The sequence below is a fragment of the Pelodiscus sinensis genome, chromosome 3 (genome assembly GCF_049634645.1).
Source record: "Pelodiscus sinensis isolate JC-2024 chromosome 3, ASM4963464v1, whole genome shotgun sequence".
Lineage (NCBI taxonomy): Eukaryota > Metazoa > Chordata > Testudines > Trionychidae > Pelodiscus > Pelodiscus sinensis.
In genome coordinates, this window is record NC_134713.1 from 72,598,397 (window position 1) to 72,620,615 (window position 22,219).

Below are 22,219 nucleotides of genomic sequence, written 5' to 3' on the forward strand. Positions count from 1 at the left end.
CTATCCTGCCATGGAGATAAAAGAGGACGGTGAGTGAATGAAAATATGGCTATAAATTGTAGTGTGAACTAGTAGATTGCACACCAAGGGTATGTCTACACAGCAGGGCTAAAGTCAAACTAAGCTATACAACTTCTGCTATGTCAATTGCGTAGCTTAAGTTGGAACTGCTTAATTCGGCTTTTGCTGCTGTCTATACAGCAGGAAGTTGAGGGAAGAACACTCTTCCTTCAACTTAGAATCATAGAACACTAGAACGGGAATGGACCTCAAGAGGTCATTGTCCAGCCCCCTGCTCTTTACTCCTTGTGAAATGAGGGTTACCATGAGTTGGAGTAAGGAGTCCTCCAGTTTGACATTACAGGCAGTCCCCGGGTTACATGGATCCGACTTACATCAGATCCCTACTTACAAATGGGGTGAGGCAACCCCGCACTAGCTGCTTCCCCCCAGCAGACCAGGGAGACGCGGAGTGGCTTTTCTCAGCAGACACCTCAGCTTGAGAATAAAGGACTGAGGGAAGTGAGGTGTGGGAGAATAAAACTGAGCTCTGGAGAAATGTTTGGCTAGAGTTTCCCCTACAATATGTACCAGTTCCGACTTACATACAAATTCAACTTAAGAACAAACCTACAGTCCCTATCTTGTACGTAACCCGGGGACTGTCTGTATTTCAAAATAAAGGCTTAAAGTGTATATGTGCTCTATGTTATTTTGGAATAATGTCAGTTACGCCGAAATAATGCTGCTGTTTAGAAGTACCCTTTCGGCCTGTGCAGACCCTACTGGTTCTCATACAGAGTTCCCTTGTGCACATCAGTTAGCATTGTTTGAAAGGAGACTATATTAACACATTCTAGGAAACTTTTGGTTTGTACCACCCAGGTCCAAAAGAGCCAGTTATTGAACAACACAATGGGGCACACTAGAATTTACACTCCTCCGGTGTGGACTAATTCACAGAATAGACAAGCCTGACCATTTATTAATCAACCAAAGAGACACCATAAAACTGCAACTAATAGTACAAAAGTGAGGGGTATGTTAGAGAGAGTTCATAGAGAGAAAGCTAACCACCCCCCTCCCCGATGGTGGATGATATACATACCAACACTACTGCTCACAGGATGAGTCATCTCTTTTACTCAGATTCACATTGGTATTCAATTTAATTTAAAACCTCTGATTTGGACATCCAGAGAACAATAACAATAATACAATAACAAGGAGTCTGGTGGCACAGTCTGATTTAATTAGCACTGATGTCACATTCCCATCTCTGTCTTTCCCATTTCTGTCTTTCCTTCTTTTTTTCTTCATCATCTGAGGAAGTGAGTTGTAACTCATGAAAGCTTATGCTCTAATAACCTAATAAACTTGTTAGTTTTGAAAGTGTTACCAGATTCCTTGTAAATCTCTCTGAAACCTGAATATTAAAATAACCTCAGACAACCTCTCTGAAACAGGAATAGTAAAATAGTGGCCTGTTATATCCCTAAACGTGATATACGGTCCCAATGCAGAAGGCACTTATGAATGGTGCCCATGATTTTATTCCCTGCCTTTCTAAAAATAAAAGCCTTATCTGTTTGCATTATTTATTAATTAATTTAATTTGTAAAGTGCTCATTGCAAAGTCCCTGGGCACTGTACAAAGATTAAAAACAACCTCTCATTAAAAGGTAACGAGGCTTATCTACAGCAAAATACATTTCTCTCCCCTCCTCCTTCTGAAATGCGTGGTTACAGTTTGGTCACAGCCTGGAGAAAAAAGGGATTTTACACTGGGCTCGGAAACACAACCAACTTTGAATGATGTAGGCCAATAGAGGAAACAGATTTGACACCTGAAATCCAAATCTAAGAGACTATTCTGCCCCACATACTGGAGTGAGATCCTTGATCCCACCAGGTCCCTTTGGGTCAGGTAAAAGGACTGGATACCTTTTCCATTCCTGTTATAGGTGTGGGGTGGAAATTGAAGGAAGAAGAGTGTACTAGAGTAGGGGCTATAGTGCACAAAGCCACAGAGATTCCAGGCAAAACTATAGCCCACAGCAAAGATATGGGAGGAGGCTGCTGTAATTTCAGCCCCCAGGACTTCAGCCACTGGAGAATCCTACATTGGGATTGAACAAGTGTGGCATCCAGCCACTTCAGCTCCCTCTTTCCATGTGTAAGTTCAAATTTAGGGACTTAAAAAAAAAGCTAATAATGGTGGGCTTCTGAAATTGATAACATGCACCAGAGTAATATAAAGGAACATAAGCTACACAAGGGTACAATATACATGGAACAAAGGAATATTGACTAGATATATGCACACGAATGGATTTTTCCACCTAACAAAAAATAGAGAGGGCAGCTGTCATTAAAACATGCCTCTGCCCATCATGTCCTTGGGTCTGTGGCTTTCCATTAACTTTTAGTCAATAAAGTGCAAAAAAAGAAACACTTCTGAAGGCATTTCAATGTTCCTAGCATTTAGTCAATGTGACAATCTGACAATGAGCATGATTCTTTCGACAGAAAGTAACAATCATAATTTCTGAGAAATCAAAATTCTCCATATATGTGATGGCTTCACTGTGTGGGGATATTGTAGTATATCTAGTACTTGGGGAAAAGACTTCTGTAATGTCATTTGCTATTGCAGCTTTTTCCCATATCTGTTTTCATTCAGAGACAAAAAGAATGTTAATGTTGTAAATGTGTATCCTTGGCTGGTGTAAACAGCCATAGACAAATTAATTCTCAGAGGTTTTTTTTTTTTAATTTTCTAGAAAACACAAAGAATTGTTGGAGTAAAATAAATAATAAAAATAAAAATGGAAAAATATAGAAATGCAGATTTAAAGTATCTAGTTAATCTTAACTCTGCCCCTGTTGCTGCACTGCTCAATAGACACCGTACTCTGCAGTCTTGATGTAAGATAGATAAATGTCTGGTAAATGTCATAGTTGTTCAGCTATTTGTGATCTCAAACTTTTGTGGTGGTTTGGCCTTGATGTTATTGTTTTTGCTATGAAAGTAAGCATCTGAAATGCTGTTTCTTGTATAATTTCATGCATGAACTCTAGACTGCATATAGTCTATAGTTTTAGATATGCTAAATGAAGTTAGCTGTAACTAATCCTACATTTGGTTGGTTGTACAGAGCTTAAAATTTCTGAAGCCACACAGACAAATGATATTTAAAGGCCTCCATTTAAAAATTCATATTGCTTAGCCTAAGCAATTGTAGCAACAGAATTTCTATGTGTGCTTAGATACTACTGGATAAGCGTGAACAGATAGGGTGTGTCTATGCTGCACCCATAGCTCGAGATAGCTTATTTTGAAATTTGACACTGGCTACATTGGCTACACAGAACTTATTTCAAAATAAATCACTATTTCGAAATGTCCTTAGTCCTCGTGGAATGAGGTTTACAGAGATGTCAGAAAAGTGAGTCTTTTATATTTTGAAATAATGACTCACTCAAAAAGATGCGGGGTAGCTATTTTGGGATACTGGAGGTAGTATAGAAGTAGCCATAAGGTATTTATATGCATGTAAGATAAATTAACTACTTAACAAGTCAGGTGCACAATTTACTCACACAAATTAGGTATTTTCATAACTACATGAATCATGTACAAAAATATGTGTTCAATTATATGTACTAACTTTGAAAAATGGCTTATATTCTGTGACCTGAAAACAGTCTCTTTTCCCCACCAAAACATTCCTACAGAATTGTGAGCCATGACAAGAATGGTTCTGTTATATCCTTCTCAGGACTGGACTAAAACATTTTTATTCTCCTTAAAATATACTTTGGTACAATGTTTCCTCTAATCTCTTGCAGGGTCTCCATACAGAGACAAGATCACTATAGCAATTCTTCAGCTGCAAGAGGAAGGCAAGCTCCACATGATGAAGGAGAAGTGGTGGAGAGGCAATGGTTGTCCAGAAGAGGAGAGTAAAGAGGCCAGTGCTCTGGGAGTTCAAAATATTGGTGGCATCTTCATCGTTCTGGCAGCTGGATTGGTACTTTCTGTCTTTGTGGCAGTGGGGGAGTTTTTGTACAAATCAAAAAAAAATGCCCAGTTGGAAAAGGTAAATATTGTATTTTTCCATTTAATTTTATTATTCTTGTTATCATCAAATCCATTTTTATGCTTCTTGGTGACCCAATGAAAGGCTGTCCTTATAAACTTTATATTCTAGTTCACAACAGAGTACCTCATGTGTACCGTATACAGCTTTTAATTTGTCTTTAATGTGTTCAATTGTAGCCAGCTTTCAGGACAAGTGACTATTTCTCCTCTTATACGAGCCTGAAAAAAGACAGCTTTTTACTCCTGGAAATTCACTGCAGTTAATTTTATGGATGAAGAAGAAAATGAGAAACTGTAATGGAAAATAAATTAATCTTCTACAGATAAATTTGATATTTAAAAGTCAGAACTGTGTATCGGTTCAATGTCAGAAGTCTAGAAATATCTCTATAGAGATGTCCTTTGCCGAAGACGTTTATGCTTCACAAATTGGTCTAGTAGCATCTGGAAATTATTATATCAATATTATTTTTATAGATTTACTACTGGTTATGATTTGAACTCCTGTAGCTTGAATTCATCCATTTTTGAAAAATCTAGTGTTATCATGTCCTATACTGACCATTTGCATACATATGGTAATTGAATTATTTCTGGATCTGGTAATGTCTTGCAGAATTCTTAGGTGATATGATCAACTTTGTATTATAAAGTGCATCACATATGTAACATCTTACATTGAACTAAAAACTATAGCTTTAATTTATATACCATATTTTTAATTTGCATTTAAAAATTTTGTGAGAAAATTCAGTATTTTTACTGTTGTTGGGGTTTTTTTTAGATTTTTGAGGCACTTGTGACCTCTGTTCATCCCTACTTTAAATATTTTATTTTGTTAAAATAAGTAGTAAACCAAGAAGGCATATTTGTATTGATACTGATTTTGAGATGCTACTTGTGAATTTCTGAAATTTCAAAAATCATTGAGAAAAAATCTCAGGCCTATCAATTGAGACTTCTGAATTTATGTGGATAAACCTAGCTCTTTATAATGCTGTGTATAAAGTGTTATTTTTAATCAGAAAAAAAGCTTTGATATGAATCAACAACACAGTGGAATATCACAAGTACCTAAATAAAATTTGGATATGGGTAGATTTTATCAAATTGCACAAAACCAGTTATGGAAAGGAAAAGTGAACACTCAGATGTCTAATTATAAGAATATAGAAATATTCAATTCTATCAACTTACTTCTGGAACTTTGTCTTTCAGAACAAATTTATTTTGCAAAAATACCATTTGTTTTATGTCTCGATGTGTAGCCGTGTTAGTCTGTAAGGGCAAAAATAGCAAGGAGTCCTAATAGATTTATTAGGGAATAAGTTTGTATGGGTAAAAGCCAATTCATTAAATGAATTGGTGTGGAGTTTATAATTTTCTTAAATTTGTAGCTAAAATAACAAAATAAATTTTATAGACTTCCACCTTTGAGCCTAAAGAGCAAATGGCCATGTGTTGATAATTATATGCTTTCCCTTTCGGCAGTGCAAAATGTGCAATTACACCTGCAGCCTGAGTAACTAAACAGGCTACTGCATATTTTGCTTGTTTAATTTAGAAGCACTATTTCAGATTAGTTGTTTTCTAAAATAATCAGCATTTCGGTCTTATGCTCTGACTATCCAGCTGATCTGTACATGACTAGATCCGTGTGTTCATCAAAGTCAATGATGTCCTAGACAGGTAGAGAATCTGCCATTGTGAAGCCAATTGAAGGGCTTGCCTGGGAAATTGAAGCTGAGTTAAAAAATCAGAAGGAAAAAGTGTAATTGTGCTATTTGTATCAATGCTTTTAAATTTAGTAGAATAAGGGCCTAGGTCTAACATTTGTCTGATTTACCTGAAAAAAAAAACTTGCAAGGAACACATATAACTAATTGTGGTCTTTTTGATAGAGTCAGGCATCACCTTCAGATACACATTTGCATTTATTTCATCACAGCCTTTTCCAAGCATTCAGGAATTATTTTATTGACTATTTTGAAAAGTGAAGATAAGGATGATCAGAGTAAAATTCAACTATCCCAGAGGTAGCCATGTTTGTCAGCATCTGCAAAAGCAACGAGGAGTCCCGTGGCACTTTGAAGACTAACATTTATTGGGCATAAGCTTTTGAGGGCAAAGACCCACTTGGTCAGATGCTTAGATGTATGCATCTGACCAATTGGGTCTTTGCCCATGAAAGCTTATGCCCAAATAAGTCTGTTAGGGTATGTCTACACTGCCACCCTAGTTTGAACTAGGGTGGCTAATGTAGGCATTCAAAGTTGCAAATGAAGCCCGGGATTTAAATATCCCGGGCTTCATTTGCATCTTGCCGAGCGCCGCCATTTTTAAGTCCCCGTTAGTGCGGACTCCGTGCCCGCGGCTACACGCGGCACAGAGTAGGTAGTTTCAATTATGCCTGCATGGAGGTTTAAGGGATCTGTCGAAAAAGACTTTCTTTCTCGACAGATCCCCCTCTAGACTGCTGCTTTTTGCCGACAAAGTGTGGAGTCAGCAAAAAGGTGGCCATTTTATGCAAATTAGGCATGGGATATTTAAATCCCTGCTTCATTTGCAATGTTGACCTGCCTAATCTGCATCCCTCTGGCAACAAAGGAATTCAGTCGAGATGTACCCTTAGAATTTTTACAGCAAAGACTAAAAATGCTGGTTTAGTTGAACTTTGACATTTACAGGAATCTAAACAACTTCATACAATGTATAAGCTGCATTTTTTAATCTCTGAAAAGATAACCATTCCCTAGAAATACCTAGCCCAAATTCTGTTGTTTTTACCAACATGTTCAACAAATCTAACAATTTTAATGATTGGTACAGTGTATGGCAAAGCAGCATTCAGCCTTCCAGGAACCATAGACAAGTAATACAGATTGAATAAATTATTTTAAATTCTAATCCAAAACAAAAATTGAACAAACATTTGATTTACTCGATAGTCTGTACCTTATTCTGTGAATTCATAAGGTATAAGCAATAATCTAGTCCTAGAAAAACTTCTACTTACTTCCCCTCGGTGGGAGATCTGAACTTGGATCTTTAGCAATATACTATTGCCTTTCTTTATAGCAGAGATTAAAATACCAGCCCAAGTAATGGAACAGGATGAGTGGACACTCAGGCTACAGCTGCACTAAGGCTACTTCTACACTATGAGTTTTTTCGGCAGAAAATATGCTAAATATGCTAATGCTCATGCTAATGTTAGCATAAGTTGCAACATCATTAGCATGTTTTCTGCCATTCTTTTTGTGCAAGGGGATTTTGTGCAAAAAAAAGCAGTGTGGCCACGCCCGTTTTGCGCAAACCCCCCATTTTGCGCAAGATCCTTGTGCCTGTCCCGGAGAGGCATAAGGATCTTGTGGAAAAAGGGGATTTTGTGCAAAACGGGCATGGCCACGCTACTTCTTTTTGCGCAAAAACAGATTAAAAGAGAGTATGCAGATGAAGCATGGGAAGATGATAATCTGTGCTTTATTTGCATAGGCTCTTGTGTCAAAACTGATAGTGTAGCTGTAGCCTCAGTAGGCTATATTCCTTCAGAGCAATCTATTGTCCCAATATGAAGTGTTTTGTCTTTTAGAGGACCCTATTATTCCCCCACCTCCTGATTTTTCATGTTTGCTACCCGGTCATTGAGTGCATCCACAAGACGGTGCTCTGTATTTTTAGAAGGTAATGTAATTGCCAAATTTTAATAGAAATAATGGGGAAAAGGCCAAATTACCTTCTTTCATTACAGTCTCTAGCCAAGAGTTTATATAGTTTACTTATTGTTTATAATACAAACACTCAATTATGTCATCTTCTTGGAGTCACGTGAAGCAGACTTTTGTTCTCTAAGACAATCTTGACAATAAATGCACCATCATTTGCATTTCATAATTGCTTTTCTTAGTGACTGACCTACTCCCTGAATGTAACAATATGGTGACACTTACAGGAGCAATCTAAGAAACTGAAGCCATTTTAAACAATTACCAATGTAATTATTATTGATGTAATTGTTTCAATGTATCAGTTCTATCTCTATTACATATCTTTGTTTTTGTAAAGGTTGAGAGTGTTTTTACGTCATGTTACAAAAGTGAATGTGATCTTGAAGAATAGTAATATTTAACATAATATATTGATGGTTCTTACTTTGATAATTTATTGGCATTGCTTCATTATTATTCTTTCAAACTACAGTTCTTTTAGATTGGCTTTCCCATTTGATACCATCTCTTCCTAGCCTTATTGTCTCCTGGAAATTATTAATTCCCATTGTATGAGGAAGATGTGCATTTAATCTATTTGGGGCAATTCATCTAGAGGGTACCTTTGCACCAGGTGAAACTTTACAGTGAAATTCATCCTAGAGCAGAATAGCAATGAAAGACCATACAGAACATTGGTTTATGATAGGGCCATATTCAGAAAAGGATTGTTATTTCCTATCTATGCCAACCACCTATTCTTCAGAGAGCAGGGCAACCATGGGTGTGTACTAGTGACGTGACCATGCAGCCAACAGCCCAGGGCACTATGGAAGTGGCATGGAGGGCTGCAATTGCTAAATCAAATCAGAGACTGAAAAGCAGCAGTGCTGCAGCCCTATATACCAACTTGCACTTTTCCCATGTAAAGTCCACTGACTCTGACTTTAATATTATTGCTAACATGGGGTTTACTTGAAGACAGCCTGGTACAGGATATTTACAAAGAGATATATTTGACCCACATGATTTTGAATACCCCACATTCATATCAGGTTGGAAAAAAGGCTGGTCATCATTTACCCAATGTTTAGTTTCACTGATAGTCAAACACAGAATGTGCATAACATAGTTATATTGTACCATGCATAAAACAGTCTTCCTGAAAAATGATTATTATTACGGAATTATCAACATGAAATCTTCAAGTCAGAATATGCAGAAGCCTTCTTTTCCTTTTTTAAAAAAATGGTTGTGTTAAAGCCATGAAAATTGAAACTGGTACAATAATTTCAGGTTCAGAAGTTTATAAATCCTTCTATCCTTCCAGACCTTTTTCTTCATCATACAGGTTTATCTCACATGTGACCACATTTATTTTTATTAAAGCCTTTTCCTCACCATTTTTGAGACATTATAAAGAGGAATGAAGTGTAATATATCAGCATTATTACTGTTTCGAAAATATCCTGATAGGTTTAATTTTCCAAAAAATTTGTTAATATCATCTGTGCTTTTTTTTTTACTTTGGGATGAAGACCAAAGTAATTCCCAGCACAGTGTCTTTTTTTTTTCAGGGTCTTCCAAGTTCAAAAGATTTTAAAATTGACAAGCATGTTTGTCAGGCTGCAGATGAATAAAAATGTGGTTAATCAAAGCGGGAGATCTAGGATGTAGATCCCTATAAACTTTATAAAACCCACAATCACGATGCAGCCTGAAAGATGATATAATTTGACTTAGCATAACCTGAATGTTCTTGGAGTTGGCTGGGAATAACAGAATAGTAGTTGAGGGGTAGCTGTGACTTCATAAATGGAACATTTTTCCAATATTGGTACATCTGCGTTATGCAGAGAGGCAGATGGAAAACTGGAAACTCGTCTCATCCCCAATCCCTGAGCTCCAGTAGGAAGGATTGTTCTGCTTTTGTATGTAGGATATATTTTTTTTTCTGGTATACAGTAAGAGCTGAATTCTAATGCAATGCCCCATTTAAAATTGTTTTATTGCATATACTTAGAGGGATATTTGCAGTGGCAGGAAGTGTAAAATAAAAAAGTTTTGCAGGCAAAATGGGAAAAGTCAAAGAAGTGTTACAAACAGAGCAAAACAATGGAAATGAAGATTTGTATTTGGTTGACCTGACATTTTTCAAATAATCTACAAAAAATAAAACATTTAAAACATGATTTCCATTTTGACTTTTGATTGCAGTTTAACAATGACAGTGAATAATGGCACAGATGTATTTTGCTTTTAATTTAAGCTCACAGAAGTATAAACAAAAAGATATAGAACACATTTAAAATTGTCAAGCTGATTATGTCCTTGAGAATTATTTCATAGAAAGCTCCTGATCCTGGAAACCCATACATATGAGTGTAATTTCACTGGTCCAAGGGTCCTGCCATTCAGTGTGCTCATAGAAAGATCTGGTCCTAAATTCCAGAACTGATTTATGGACATTTTTTATGTTTTCTACACAGATACCTTTAATGTTGCATTTAAAATTATCTCTTTGTCAGTCCCCTTTTCCATAACATCTTTTCTCTTACCAAAGATAGTTCTTGGCTCCTCTGAAAAATGCCTCATTTGTTCTCAAAAGGAAAAAAATTAAAATATTTCAAAAAATGCAAGTCTCCTAATACTCACTCATTTCTTCTCTTTTGATGTTACATCAAGTAAGTCCTTCCTAAAAAATCCTCCTTTACCAATGTCTGTGTTTGCAATAATTTACATTAACTATAAGGGTAATACAATCACCTTGTTAGAATATTGGTGTATCCCACATTGAATTCAGGTCAACAACCCAGATCCAAATTAGGATACCTGTTAATTTACTGTAGGTCTGTGGACTCCCTCAGGAAAGAGTGTTAGCACACTCAGTTCATTGGAATTGGAGCTGAAACAGCTCTGGTCCCTGCAAGAGGAAATGCATGTTCATGTTGTATTAGCTTGTACAAACGGAAAATATATCATTTATCGTTTGTCAGTTTTGATAATACAGTGGAAACAATGTATGTGAGATTAGTACTAATACTCTACTCAGTGTGATCCAACGCAATGCCATATTTTTTTTCTGAAAAATGAAATATAACCTTAACAATTTCTACAATTCATTAAATATTTGACTACCGGTATCTATTCTGCAGATAATTTTAACTCAGTATTCACAAATATACAGAAAGATATTTAAACATACCTGCTTAAAATTGACTAGTCAGTTTCCAAAAGGCTCTATGTTGTATAAAAATTTTATGTAGTTTTTGTTTTGAGATGTATGCTGTATACAAGTCCATGGTGAATACTTTCAAACGTGAGCTATTGCATGTACATTCTGCCCCAAAAGACTTCCTGCAGTCACTCCCTTTCATTGTATCCTAAGGGATAAGAAACCTGAGCTCATTGGACAAGCTGGGCATGAATTCAAAACCAAAAATGAGAGTGATAACCCCTGAGTGACCAGCCTTTCATATCTAAGAGCTGATTACGATAGATCTCAGCTAGCTGACTGACTTCAGAAAACTAGGCCAGACCCTGTAGGAAATCAGGGAAGCTCTTGTATAGCACGAGCCATAACCACACAGAAACTATAATTAAAATGATATTTTAATTGTGCATGGAAGCCTATAGTCAATTATGTGTTTGTTGTTGTATATCTGGTTAGTATTAGCTCTGTGCCTGACCTGCTTTAATATGCTCCATTATTGCTAAAACCATCTAACAAGTATTCAGCAGCATTCTACCCTTATTTTAGCTTCTGACTAATCCACAGTGCTTGTCCCACATAGAATGGATTGCAATAATCCAGACTGGAGGCCACAAAGATCTGGATAAGTGTGACAAGATCTGAATTAGGCAGAAAATGTTCCCACTTTCTAACCAAGCACAAAAGAGAAATGATAATCCTGACCACTCAAAACATAAGATGACCCAGGAAACTGGAAGAATGCTGAGACTGCAAATCTCATTGACAAGGTGGAACAGAACCTACAATAACAAGGGCAACCACAACCTTCTAAATGCTTCCTTTTACTTTTCCGTATAACAGCTAGCTTCTCTGGATTGAACTTCAATCACACCCCTATTTCAGCCAAACATTGGAAGTGCAAAGACTGCACCATCCTGGTTTGACAAAACAGAGATGTAAGGCTGTATGTCATCTGCATGTTGATGACACTGCAGACCAAATTGTCTCATTATGTCCCCCCAGTGGCCTCACATGCATATTGAGAGGAGGGATGACAGAATGAAACCTTGTGGACTTCCGCATGGGAGAGAATCCTTGGGGCTGATGAGCAATTGCCCTGTACCATCCTCTAGAATCTCTCTGAGAGAAAAGAATGGAACCATGCAAGTACAATCCCATCCACCCCAACCTAAGTCCACAGGTGAGTCAGCAAAACCTCATGGTCAGTGCTATCAAAGTCTGCTGATAGATCTAATGAAAAATTACCAGTGAGAAACAGTTGTGCATCACTAGGAGGATGATACCAACCAGTGGAACTAATGCAGTCCCCATGCCATACACTGACTGGAAACCACAATGAATGGTGTCCAAGAAGTCAGAAAACTTTGCTTCAAGCTTCACCCTTAACATTGGCATAAAGGAAAGTTAGATACTGGAGAGTAGCTACCTACATTATTCTCATCAAGCAATAGTTCACTGAACACGAACCTAAACTCTACCAATTTGAGGGAAGCTGGCACCTTGCCCTCCCATTTGGACACATTAACCATCTACAATAGAGGAGTCCATTGCCCTGCTTGATTTAACCAGTAATGAGGGATGAGGGACCTTTTTGCAGGTCACCGGCCTATGCTCATCCAATAACACTAGACTCTCAGTGACCACAACTGGTTGAAACTTATGGCCAGAGAAGATGTTGTATTAGTGATCCCCGACATAGTTCTGTTGTGAGGTGCTAGTTGAGTCAGATTCTGACTGATTTTCTTGACAAGATAGGTAGAACACACCATCAATAGTCAACTCTATTTCAAAATGAAGCCTCCCTCAGCTCCAGCAAGCTAGCTATCAATTGGAAAATTCCACAGTTCAGGATTTCATGGATATTATGGTGAAAGAAAAGCTTTCTCAACCACCACAAAAAACTTATGGATTGTAGGGCATATTTATACTTACCAGAAGATAGACACTCCAAGGGTCAATCTTCTGGCATTTGATTTAGCAGGTCTAGTATAGACCTGTAAACTGAACACTGAGGGCAGCTTATTCTGGTGTCCAGTACCCCTCCTTTTGGGCTCCCATCGTCCTCCCCACTCCCATAGTGTGGATGCCACCAAAGCTCGGCTTAAGTTAAGTTACATATCTTAAGCCGACCTGCTGGGTCTTGTGCAGACCTGGCCTTAGATAGTTTTACATTTTCCTTGTTTTGTTTTTAGTCTCTGCTCAAACCTCCAACTGATTTTGGTTTGAAATCATAACTAAATGTAATGCCAACAGGCAGAACTGAATCTAGGACTTTTAGAGCTTAGTGCATGAGCCTTTACAGCTTGAGCTAAAATCCAGCTGGCTGTCAGCTAAGGCTGTAGAGCAAACTCAGTCTCTCCCTCTGTAAATCTAAGTGCCACTAGATGGGACAGTTCACCATACTCAGTAGGTGTGTGGGTTACATAATCACTGAATTTAGGTCCCGATCCATGATCTGGCAAAAAAAAAAAGCTGGTAATGCTTAAATAGAAAATATATTTGTGAATACTGCAGTTAATTTCTCTGAAATTTAGCTTGCAGAATACCTGAACACTATACTTTCTCTGGGTCAAGAATGTATGCAGTGGCAAATACTGTGTAATGATATGTCAGTTTTAATGCACATTTTTTAGAGAACATATGACCTTAAATCAACTCTCTTGTCCAAATGCATGTTGGTTGCTAGTATTCTACAAATGATTGGTGCAGATATGTTTTAAATATAAATTGAAAGTGAAATAGTTCAAAGCCCAAGTCATTTCCCCTCTTTCTGTCCCATCCTCATAATTTTGTCTTATATTCCATTAGTTGTTGCAATGTTTGTAATTGCATCAATGTTGTGGAAACACTTTTTTCTAGAATTTGTGTTTCTCTCTTTGCATCTGAGAGATGGGATTGACAGGTCCTAACTATACATCATTCAAAATCCTTGGGGAAGTGGCATATGGAAGCAGAAACTGATTAGAAAGGAGGCTCAGGACAGGGCTATGAATCCACTCTCAGCTAACTTACAAGAGGAAAACCAGTTTGATTGATATGTCCTAGTAGATGTTAGAACATTGACCCATAACATCTGATATAAGCTGCAGGATCACTGCCATTACTGCTTTAAAATTTTTTAACAAGGCTTCAAATAATATCTGACATGCAAGGCTGGAGGTAATGAACTTCTGAGTAAATCTTGTCATTTCATACTGTATTCCGACATTCAATTTTATGCTAACTCCATCAAAGAAGAAAGGAGGCAGATTTATAAAAGAGCAAATGATTGAGTCTTTTTCCTTAATAAAAATAGAGAATAATGCTGGGTAAATTCAGAATTTGAGAAACACAGCTATACCATTTCTGTCTTGTTTCATAATATTTTGTTCCTGGTAATGTGTGGACTGGTGGTTTGTATACTTTTTAAATTTGTTTTTCTTGAACTAAAGTATATACTTGCTGCTGTCAAGCTTTCATATATTTATGAATGCAATAATTATTGCTCTTCTTACAGTCATTAGCAACAAAATTTATATAAATTTAGGTCTGAGGAGTATTAATGTGGTTTCTGTTTACTTTTCCTCTTAATGTGATATACAATAACATAAGAAAGCTGTATAAATTTTGTCCAACTTTGGTATTGATGTTTGTGGGTATTCAAACCCACATGATTTCAGGTTCCAGAATAGGCACAAACTGTCTGCAAAGATTGTAAACAATGGTAAGAAATGATTATACTGAATCCATGTGAGCTGGCAGTTGTGACATCGGATGAAGTAAACACTGCTTAGTTTTTCACACTTTATAAGGATCTGAGCTCTTGCAAAACCCTCTTTGTGTCAGAGACTGAAGGATATGCAACACCAATGCTGATTAAAACTTTATTTTGAACATGTTAACCTTCTGACTATAAATGCAATTCTTCTCCCCTCCCCCCACAAAGTTACATATTGATTATTCATTTTGCTATAGTAATTACATTTAACTGTGTGAATGCATGAAGAATTTTAAACTTTTTTCCCAAGTCATCTGCTATCTGATTCTCTCTAAAATGACTTTCAGGCACCATTTACTTTCTGGTTACATTTATCAAGAGAGCTTAGAGGTAGCCAAAATTCAATTATTGTTGATGTTTTGTAACCTGCCTTAGGTCCAGAAGGTAAGTGAGTAAAAAATTGCATAGTATGTATTCAAAGAGCTCATTTTCAAGCTGGAGATGCATTTCTGAAATAGATAGCCTGCAATTTTGGCAAACTTTGAAGGTTTTCTAACCATAATGCAATTTGAATGTCCATTTGAACTTTGGGAAAAACATTTGATTATATATTCTAAAATCCTCTCAGAAAGTATTGTAATCTACCAAGTACAAAAAGTATCGTATAGCTCTTTTCTTATTCTGTATGCTATGGCCTCCACAGGTATAACCTAGCAATGTACAGTCTTTGAAGAAACATGAAGTAGCTAGAAAAAAATGAGTTAGTGGGAGGTAAGAGAGATTAGGGTAGAAATGCAGTTAAAGAAATGTCAAACATAGAGTAATTATTTGAAAAATGTTCTGCACATTACTTTGCACAACATAGGACTCACTTTTCAGCGAAAAAAAATGAGAGATCCATCTTGTGAACTTTTATATAGTCCAGAAAGGAAGAATAAGTTATAATGATGCTCTTAATAAGGAAAAAAAATTACATGTAAAATGTGGCTGTTTGTTTTAATGATTGGTAAAAAAAAGACAGCACTCTCTGGGAGTGAAGTGCTTAATATATAGTTGTCATATGGTTTAAAAAGTTAATGCTCTAAATTTCAAATTAATTTACTCTTGAAATATGTAACATATGGAGATACGTTTGCATGAACATAGACAAATTAATTAGAAAGTACAGAGCAGGAGTTTATAGAGTTTATACTATGTATTCATTTAGACTAAATGTAATTATGGGCATGACAAATTTATTATCTGCCTCATAAAACTGTCAGACTTCAAAATAATCTTCATTATATGGAGTTCATTTTAATTAATACTAAGATCTAGAAGTAAACTCTAGAGCCTTATGTGTTTGCACTTTTCCTGAGATCTAGGTTTAAGTACAGGTTGAATTTCTCTAGTCTGGGATCCTCAGGACCTGAAAGGTTCCATACCAGAGAATTTGCCAAAGCCCGGGAGGCCAATATAGTGTAGCAGCATTACCAACATTTCCACTGCTTATTGGGATGTTAGAAGGCACTTAGGGGTAAATGAAAGCTAAGTAATAACACAGAACACAGACAGCCAGAATTGGCTGTAAACGAACTTTATGGGACTGCAGGAAATGTAGCTACACTCATGCTAAGTGGACATCCAGCTAAATAAAATAATGCCCAACCATGGATGTTGCCAGACCAGAGAGTGCCGGATTAAAGAGGTTCAACTGTATTTGGTAAACTAAGTATGTGTGACAACAGCTATTAGAGGTTTACAGCACTGTATATTAAGAAACAGGCTAATGAGGTTAGTTGTGGGAATGAGTGGGGTCAACATATATCATCACCATCTCAAGCAATATTTGAATAATATTTCCGATGGAAATATTTGATTGTAGAACTGCAATATTTCTAAGAGCATAGGGTCAAATTCACCAGTGTGACCTGGCTGTTTTTGCCACACTAACAAAAGAAAGAAGTTATAATCCTAACTGGTAATGTTTTCAAATATGGGATGTGCCAGGATGTTGGTAATGAGAATGCATATACTTTCATCCCTTGACCACTATTTGTACTGAATTTTGTACTAGTTACTGAATGTTGGTGCTTTCTGACAGATTTTTACTAACATACGCAAAATGAGTTGGTAGTTTCAGTTCAGTTGTAGGACAGAAGTCTACTCCATAAAATCCCCAATCTTTTCAGAGGTTCTTGTTCAGCATCTTATCAGGGAAGCTAAGGAATTCAGTTTTCAAAAGTGACTTCACAGACTAAAAAATATGTGTGCTAAACAAAATATGTTTTCAGACATGATTTAAGCACTGCAGAGACTATATGCCATTGGTTTTCAAAGAGACTCAGGGGCCTAAGTTTTCATTTTTGAAAACAGGAACTTGGCTCCTAAGTAACATAGGTCTTTTTGTAAACATTTTATGTAAGATCTTAATTAAAATTAAGAATGATTTTTTATTGGACATGTTACTTCTAGGGAGAAGGCTGAAACATGTTAGTGGGAAGAGATGAGTAGGACTGCCTTATAACTGCTTGTTTCTTGGACATATTTTCCAAGGCACAAGTGGAAGTTAAGTGACCACCTGTGCCACATTTTCACTAAAAATTGGACGTCCCTGTTTGCCATTGAAAATCCCCCTTTTGTATCTAAGTCTTTATATCTTTCCCAAGAACTAAATTCACTAATTTACAAAAAGTGTACATGAAAATTGTAGCAATAAATGTTATCCAGAAGGTAAGAACAAGAATTCCTGTCACAACCGTAAAGCCAAGAATATATCACAGTGTGTGGGTAATTAGCAAACATTTTTTTTTTTTTTTGAGAAAACAGTTGTTAATCAGAAAAGTCAACCTTACAGTAGAAATATGCTTGATTGGAGTGTATCATTGTGACTTGAATTATTACTGCTTTGCAGCCTGGATAAAACAAAAGACACAGCTCAGACTATCTCTGGTCTTATTTCTAATCTAGGTCTGTTTTGCACACTCCTCTCTTGTTGCAATGGGAGTCAGCTTTAATAACCAAATTCTACATTAATTGCAGGGCTTCATTTAGAACTTGTGAACTCATGTAATTTTAGATATTTACAAATAAAACAAGAACTCTGCAGCTAGAAAAGCAGTGGACAAAAAGTTGAATATTTGTTGCTGACCTATCATTAATCATATAAAATTGACACTGATTAGCTATTGGTTACAGTAATTTCAAAATCTGTCTTCTGAGGGTTTGTTCTACCTGAGTTTCATGTGACTTCCAGGGCTGGTGTTTGATAGAGGAGATGGTGAAGGCTAAACAAAAAAGACTAGATTGTAATTTGATAACCTTTTATAGTGTGGGCAGTGTGTTGCTGAGCTTAGTTATAATTCCTTTCACCCTTGCCCTTCCTCTGGAAGGAGTAAGGTACTTCACCTGTACTCCCTACAATATGCCTGACTTATACGATCTGGAGAGGGCTTCTCCCATCTTTACTTCTTTCCCTGCTCACAATGGGAGTATAGGGAAAATATTTGGGATCAAAGTCTCCTCTGAACTTCTGAATAAGTTTCTGACAGTCTAGGCTATATGAGAATGTACAATAGATGTATGCCTGACAGGTTGTCCTCAGGAGTATATACATTTCAAATTCAATCTAATATTTTACTTTAAAGTCCTCTTCTCTGATCACTGTTCTTCTATGGACAACATCACCTAAAGAGATGCAAAATAAGATGTTGGGTATTTGTTTCCCATTTAATTATTTTTAAGTTAATCTAAAATAACTTTATACATGATGTTGCAAGTTTTTGAAAAGCAGAAATTCCGATTTTTTTTTAGGAATTAAATATACTATTTTGAAAATATAAAGCAGGGCAATTTGCAGAGTAGATAGTGAACCTGTACATTCAAACTTTAACCTGTAAGGCTAATCTAGGCTAACAGAGCATCTGTCAGAAATCTTTTTACATATAATGTGCATCAGGAGACACTAGTTGGCAGAAAAATAATCATAGAGACAAGGTGAAACTTTCAATGAGCCATCACAGCTTGATAAGTCATTTTAATTATTATGTGATGCATATTTAAAAGACAGCAATTTGTTATGAGCTCCAGGCTGAAACATGGCCAGATGACAAGGCTGTGCCAAAAGATTGAATCTGCTTTTAGGCATTGCAACTTTACTTTCTTACAACTGTTTTCTTTTCTTTCTTCTTCTTTTCCTCATCCTTAAATTTTCCCCTACAGAGGTCCTTCTGTAGTGCCATGGTAGAGGAGTTGAGGATGTCCCTGAAGTGTCAACGTCGGTTAAAACACAAACCACAGGCCCCTGTTATCGTGAAAACAGAAGAAGTTATCAACATGCACACATTTAATGACAGAAGGTTGCCAGGTAAAGAAACCATGGCATAGAGCTGGGAGGCCAAATACCCCAAGCACAAACTGTCGTCTTTTTTTCCAAACAACTTTGCGAGAATGTTTCCTGTGGAAATATGCAACCTGTGCAAAATAAAATGAGTTACCTCATGCCGCTGTGTCTATGAACTAGAGACTCAATGATCTAAGCAGTTGCAATGGCCAGACTCAAATCACAAGCGTCATGGATCAACCAAGTTATGCAGGGGTTACACTGTTTGTCATGGGTTCCACCATTATGAATGAATGTTACATGTGAGTTTTGTGGCTGATTTCAAATGCAGTCTCAGTGAGAAATTGCAGGTTCCTTTTGAAGTTCAACTGTTGCCAGGAGGTGGAGAATAAATGTCCTACATACTAACTAACCACTGAAGGAGTCTTCTAACAGTAATGTCTCAGAACTGTAGTGGAGCAAGAAAGCGTGTGTTCTTCAGAACTTCCAAGTGGAGAAGAGTTGGTATTTACTGGTCTCTATCTACAAACTGTAACTGCCAGCTGGAGAGGTGACTTACTGGATGGGGAAAGTATTAAAAAAAAAGAACATCTGAATCCCAGGAATAATATAAAAGCGGGGACAATAACCTACTTTTTCAACTGTGTCTATGTCAATGACCAAAATAAAAAATGTCAGTAAAAAAGGCAGTAATAATTTCCTTTAATTTACTTGAGCTGGAACGTTGATGTGAGAAAACTATACGGTTGACCCAATTTTAGATGACATAAAATTTTCTTGAGTACAAAGGAATGTATCTTTACAATCTTCAGCTGTAAGCAATTACTTTGTTCTGTAATTGTGAAAAGAGAAAAAAATAAAGTGTATTTGGCACACAGAAGGCTTGTATTTTAGCCAAAAACAGTTATGAACCCCTTGATCCTGCTACTAATTGAACTCATTGGAGCCTGTGCAATTCTCATGAATAGTGGAAAAGGGATTGGTCACCCAAAAGAACTGAATGTGGAGAACTTTAAAGAGGACTGCATTTATCAATACGGTCACAGTGTTAAATGAACAAAATTCTTGAGCAGTTTTTTTTTCCAAAAAAATGTTCAGGTTTATTTGTGGAAATGCAAGATTTCTATGAAAATAGTTTTTGTATGGAAATTTTTGTAATACTTTTTATCAACAAAATAAGAACATGCGTTCCGGTCGGGGGTGTGATGCCAAGCATGAATGGTAGTGCGAGAGCATCACCAACGTTTGGTGAAAACTATTTTTATCAAGAAAAAGGAATCTTAGAAGAGAAATATTTTCAAGTTAGGTAATATAAAAGCTGAGTGCACTACCAGCACTGCTTACCATGCTACACTCCTGGTTTCCACTAGGCTGATTACATACTGTAATGAACAATTGTGTGTAAATGGTAAAAGACACAAAACTCTTGACCACATTGTGATAACAGTTGAAGTGCACACAGTTTGCTGTTTGAATCCAATGCACAAAATTAAAAAAAAATAAAATTATGTCAGTTTTAGTTGTTTTGTTTTTGCTGTGTGATTTGAGCAATAAATTTAAAGTATTTTTTGTCAGTACTGGTACCTGTAATAATCTCTGCTTAGGACCTGATCCTACAAACATTTGCTAGTGAGTATAAACCAGTGACTTCTTTGGGATTTCTGTACACCTCCTGCTCTGGACATCTATTTCAGAATTATGCCCTTAGTTGTTACTAACTTGATTTACTAGCTGGGGTTTCAGGACATAATGCTGAGGGGGAAAAAAGCCCCACTATTTAAACTTCCACCCTGTAAATGTGTATACTGAAAATGCTGGGTTATTACAGTAAAGTTACACCTACCACCAAAGTTTAAAGATTTTTTTTTTTTTAATTCCAGAAAAAAATTTCTTTGGCTTGCTTATTTATTTATTTATTTGTTTATAACAGAGTCTTAAAAGTGCAGGAATAAGAATTCAGTCATTGAAGAAGAAAAAGAATAGTTGTTTATTCAAGACACAATTTTATGTTGTCATCCAAAAAATTATTCCATAATGTTTCACTTGTCCAAAACAAAAATATAATATGTACTGCCACCATTATGGGGATTATATTGTGCAATTTGGGACTTTTTGGGTACTGTCCAGTTCCCATAAATTTTCATATACAATGAGTTGGCTGTTTTCATCATAACTAGGAACTACGAAAGTAACATTTCTGCTTGTGAGAGTTTCATTCTATTAACATGTTATAAAGTACAGGTTAATTCTACCAAAAACAAAACTTAAAATTTTGAAAAAAGCACCTTTCAGCAAAGGTTCTTAAATATATATATGGTTACATAATGCACATTTAATCTTAAGTTTAATTTTTAAATACAAAAAAAGAAAGAAGTAAATGTCATAACAGATAACTCCTAATTATGATGGTTTGGAATGCTGAAGCATTGGCAATTGCAGTAACTGATGATTTACAATAAAATTTGTAAAGTCATAAAGTATAATGCTGTTTTATATTCAAACTAACCTTTTTTCTCCATTTAAGGATGTTGAAATAAGCAGGAGTTCCATTCTCCCTTTGATGCACAAGGGTAATTCTCTTTAATATTAATGTGAGCTACAGGAAGTTTGAAAACAGGAGAAAAAAATGCCCCATATCCATTATTTGAGACAACTCCTTCTAAGGCATGGGGGATTGTCAAACTGAAAACATTCAGTCAGAACATGCAGCCTCCCATGGTAAGAGAAACATGCAAAGTAAATGGCATGGACTGCTCAACACACTCCCTGGGATAGGAATAATGACATTATTTCAATGTAAACTCTAAGCCACTTATTGATGTGAGTTGGTAATGGTTTCTGTTTTTAGAGAGTTAAAGAATTTAAATAAAAAAATGACAACGCTCACAGTTGTCCCCCAAGCAGCAGAAAATATCACCCATCTCTGTACATCCCCAAAAGCTCAGACGCTCATTTCCCCATTCATACCAAAGATTCATTTCCCTATCTTCAGAGGAAAAACACATTACTAATGGCTGCTAAATGGCAAGGGCCAGATCCTCAGCTGGTGTAAATTGTGATAGCTTTGTTAAAAATCAATGGAGCTGCATCTATTTACACGGAGTGAGCATCTGGCTTTTGCAGATGCAATTGGACTTTTCTCAGTTCAGTTGCTTTATGTGGGAGTTTTTATATA

At 36.4% G+C, this 22,219-nt stretch overlaps 1 protein-coding gene across 1 annotated transcript in view; it reads left to right on the forward strand.

The window, feature by feature from the left end:
* The window catches only part of GRIK2 (glutamate ionotropic receptor kainate type subunit 2), a 621,233-nt gene extending 599,814 nt beyond the window's left edge, over positions 1 to 21,419 (forward strand). Inside the window, exons 16-17 of the mRNA XM_075923935.1 lie at positions 3,853 to 4,103; positions 18,924 to 21,419. Coding sequence (XP_075780050.1) covers positions 3,853 to 4,103; positions 18,924 to 19,088 — 416 coding nt within the window. The 3' untranslated portion in view covers positions 19,089 to 21,419. The remainder of the gene's footprint in view (positions 1 to 3,852; positions 4,104 to 18,923) is intronic.
* Positions 21,420 to 22,219: the final 800 nt, after the last annotated feature.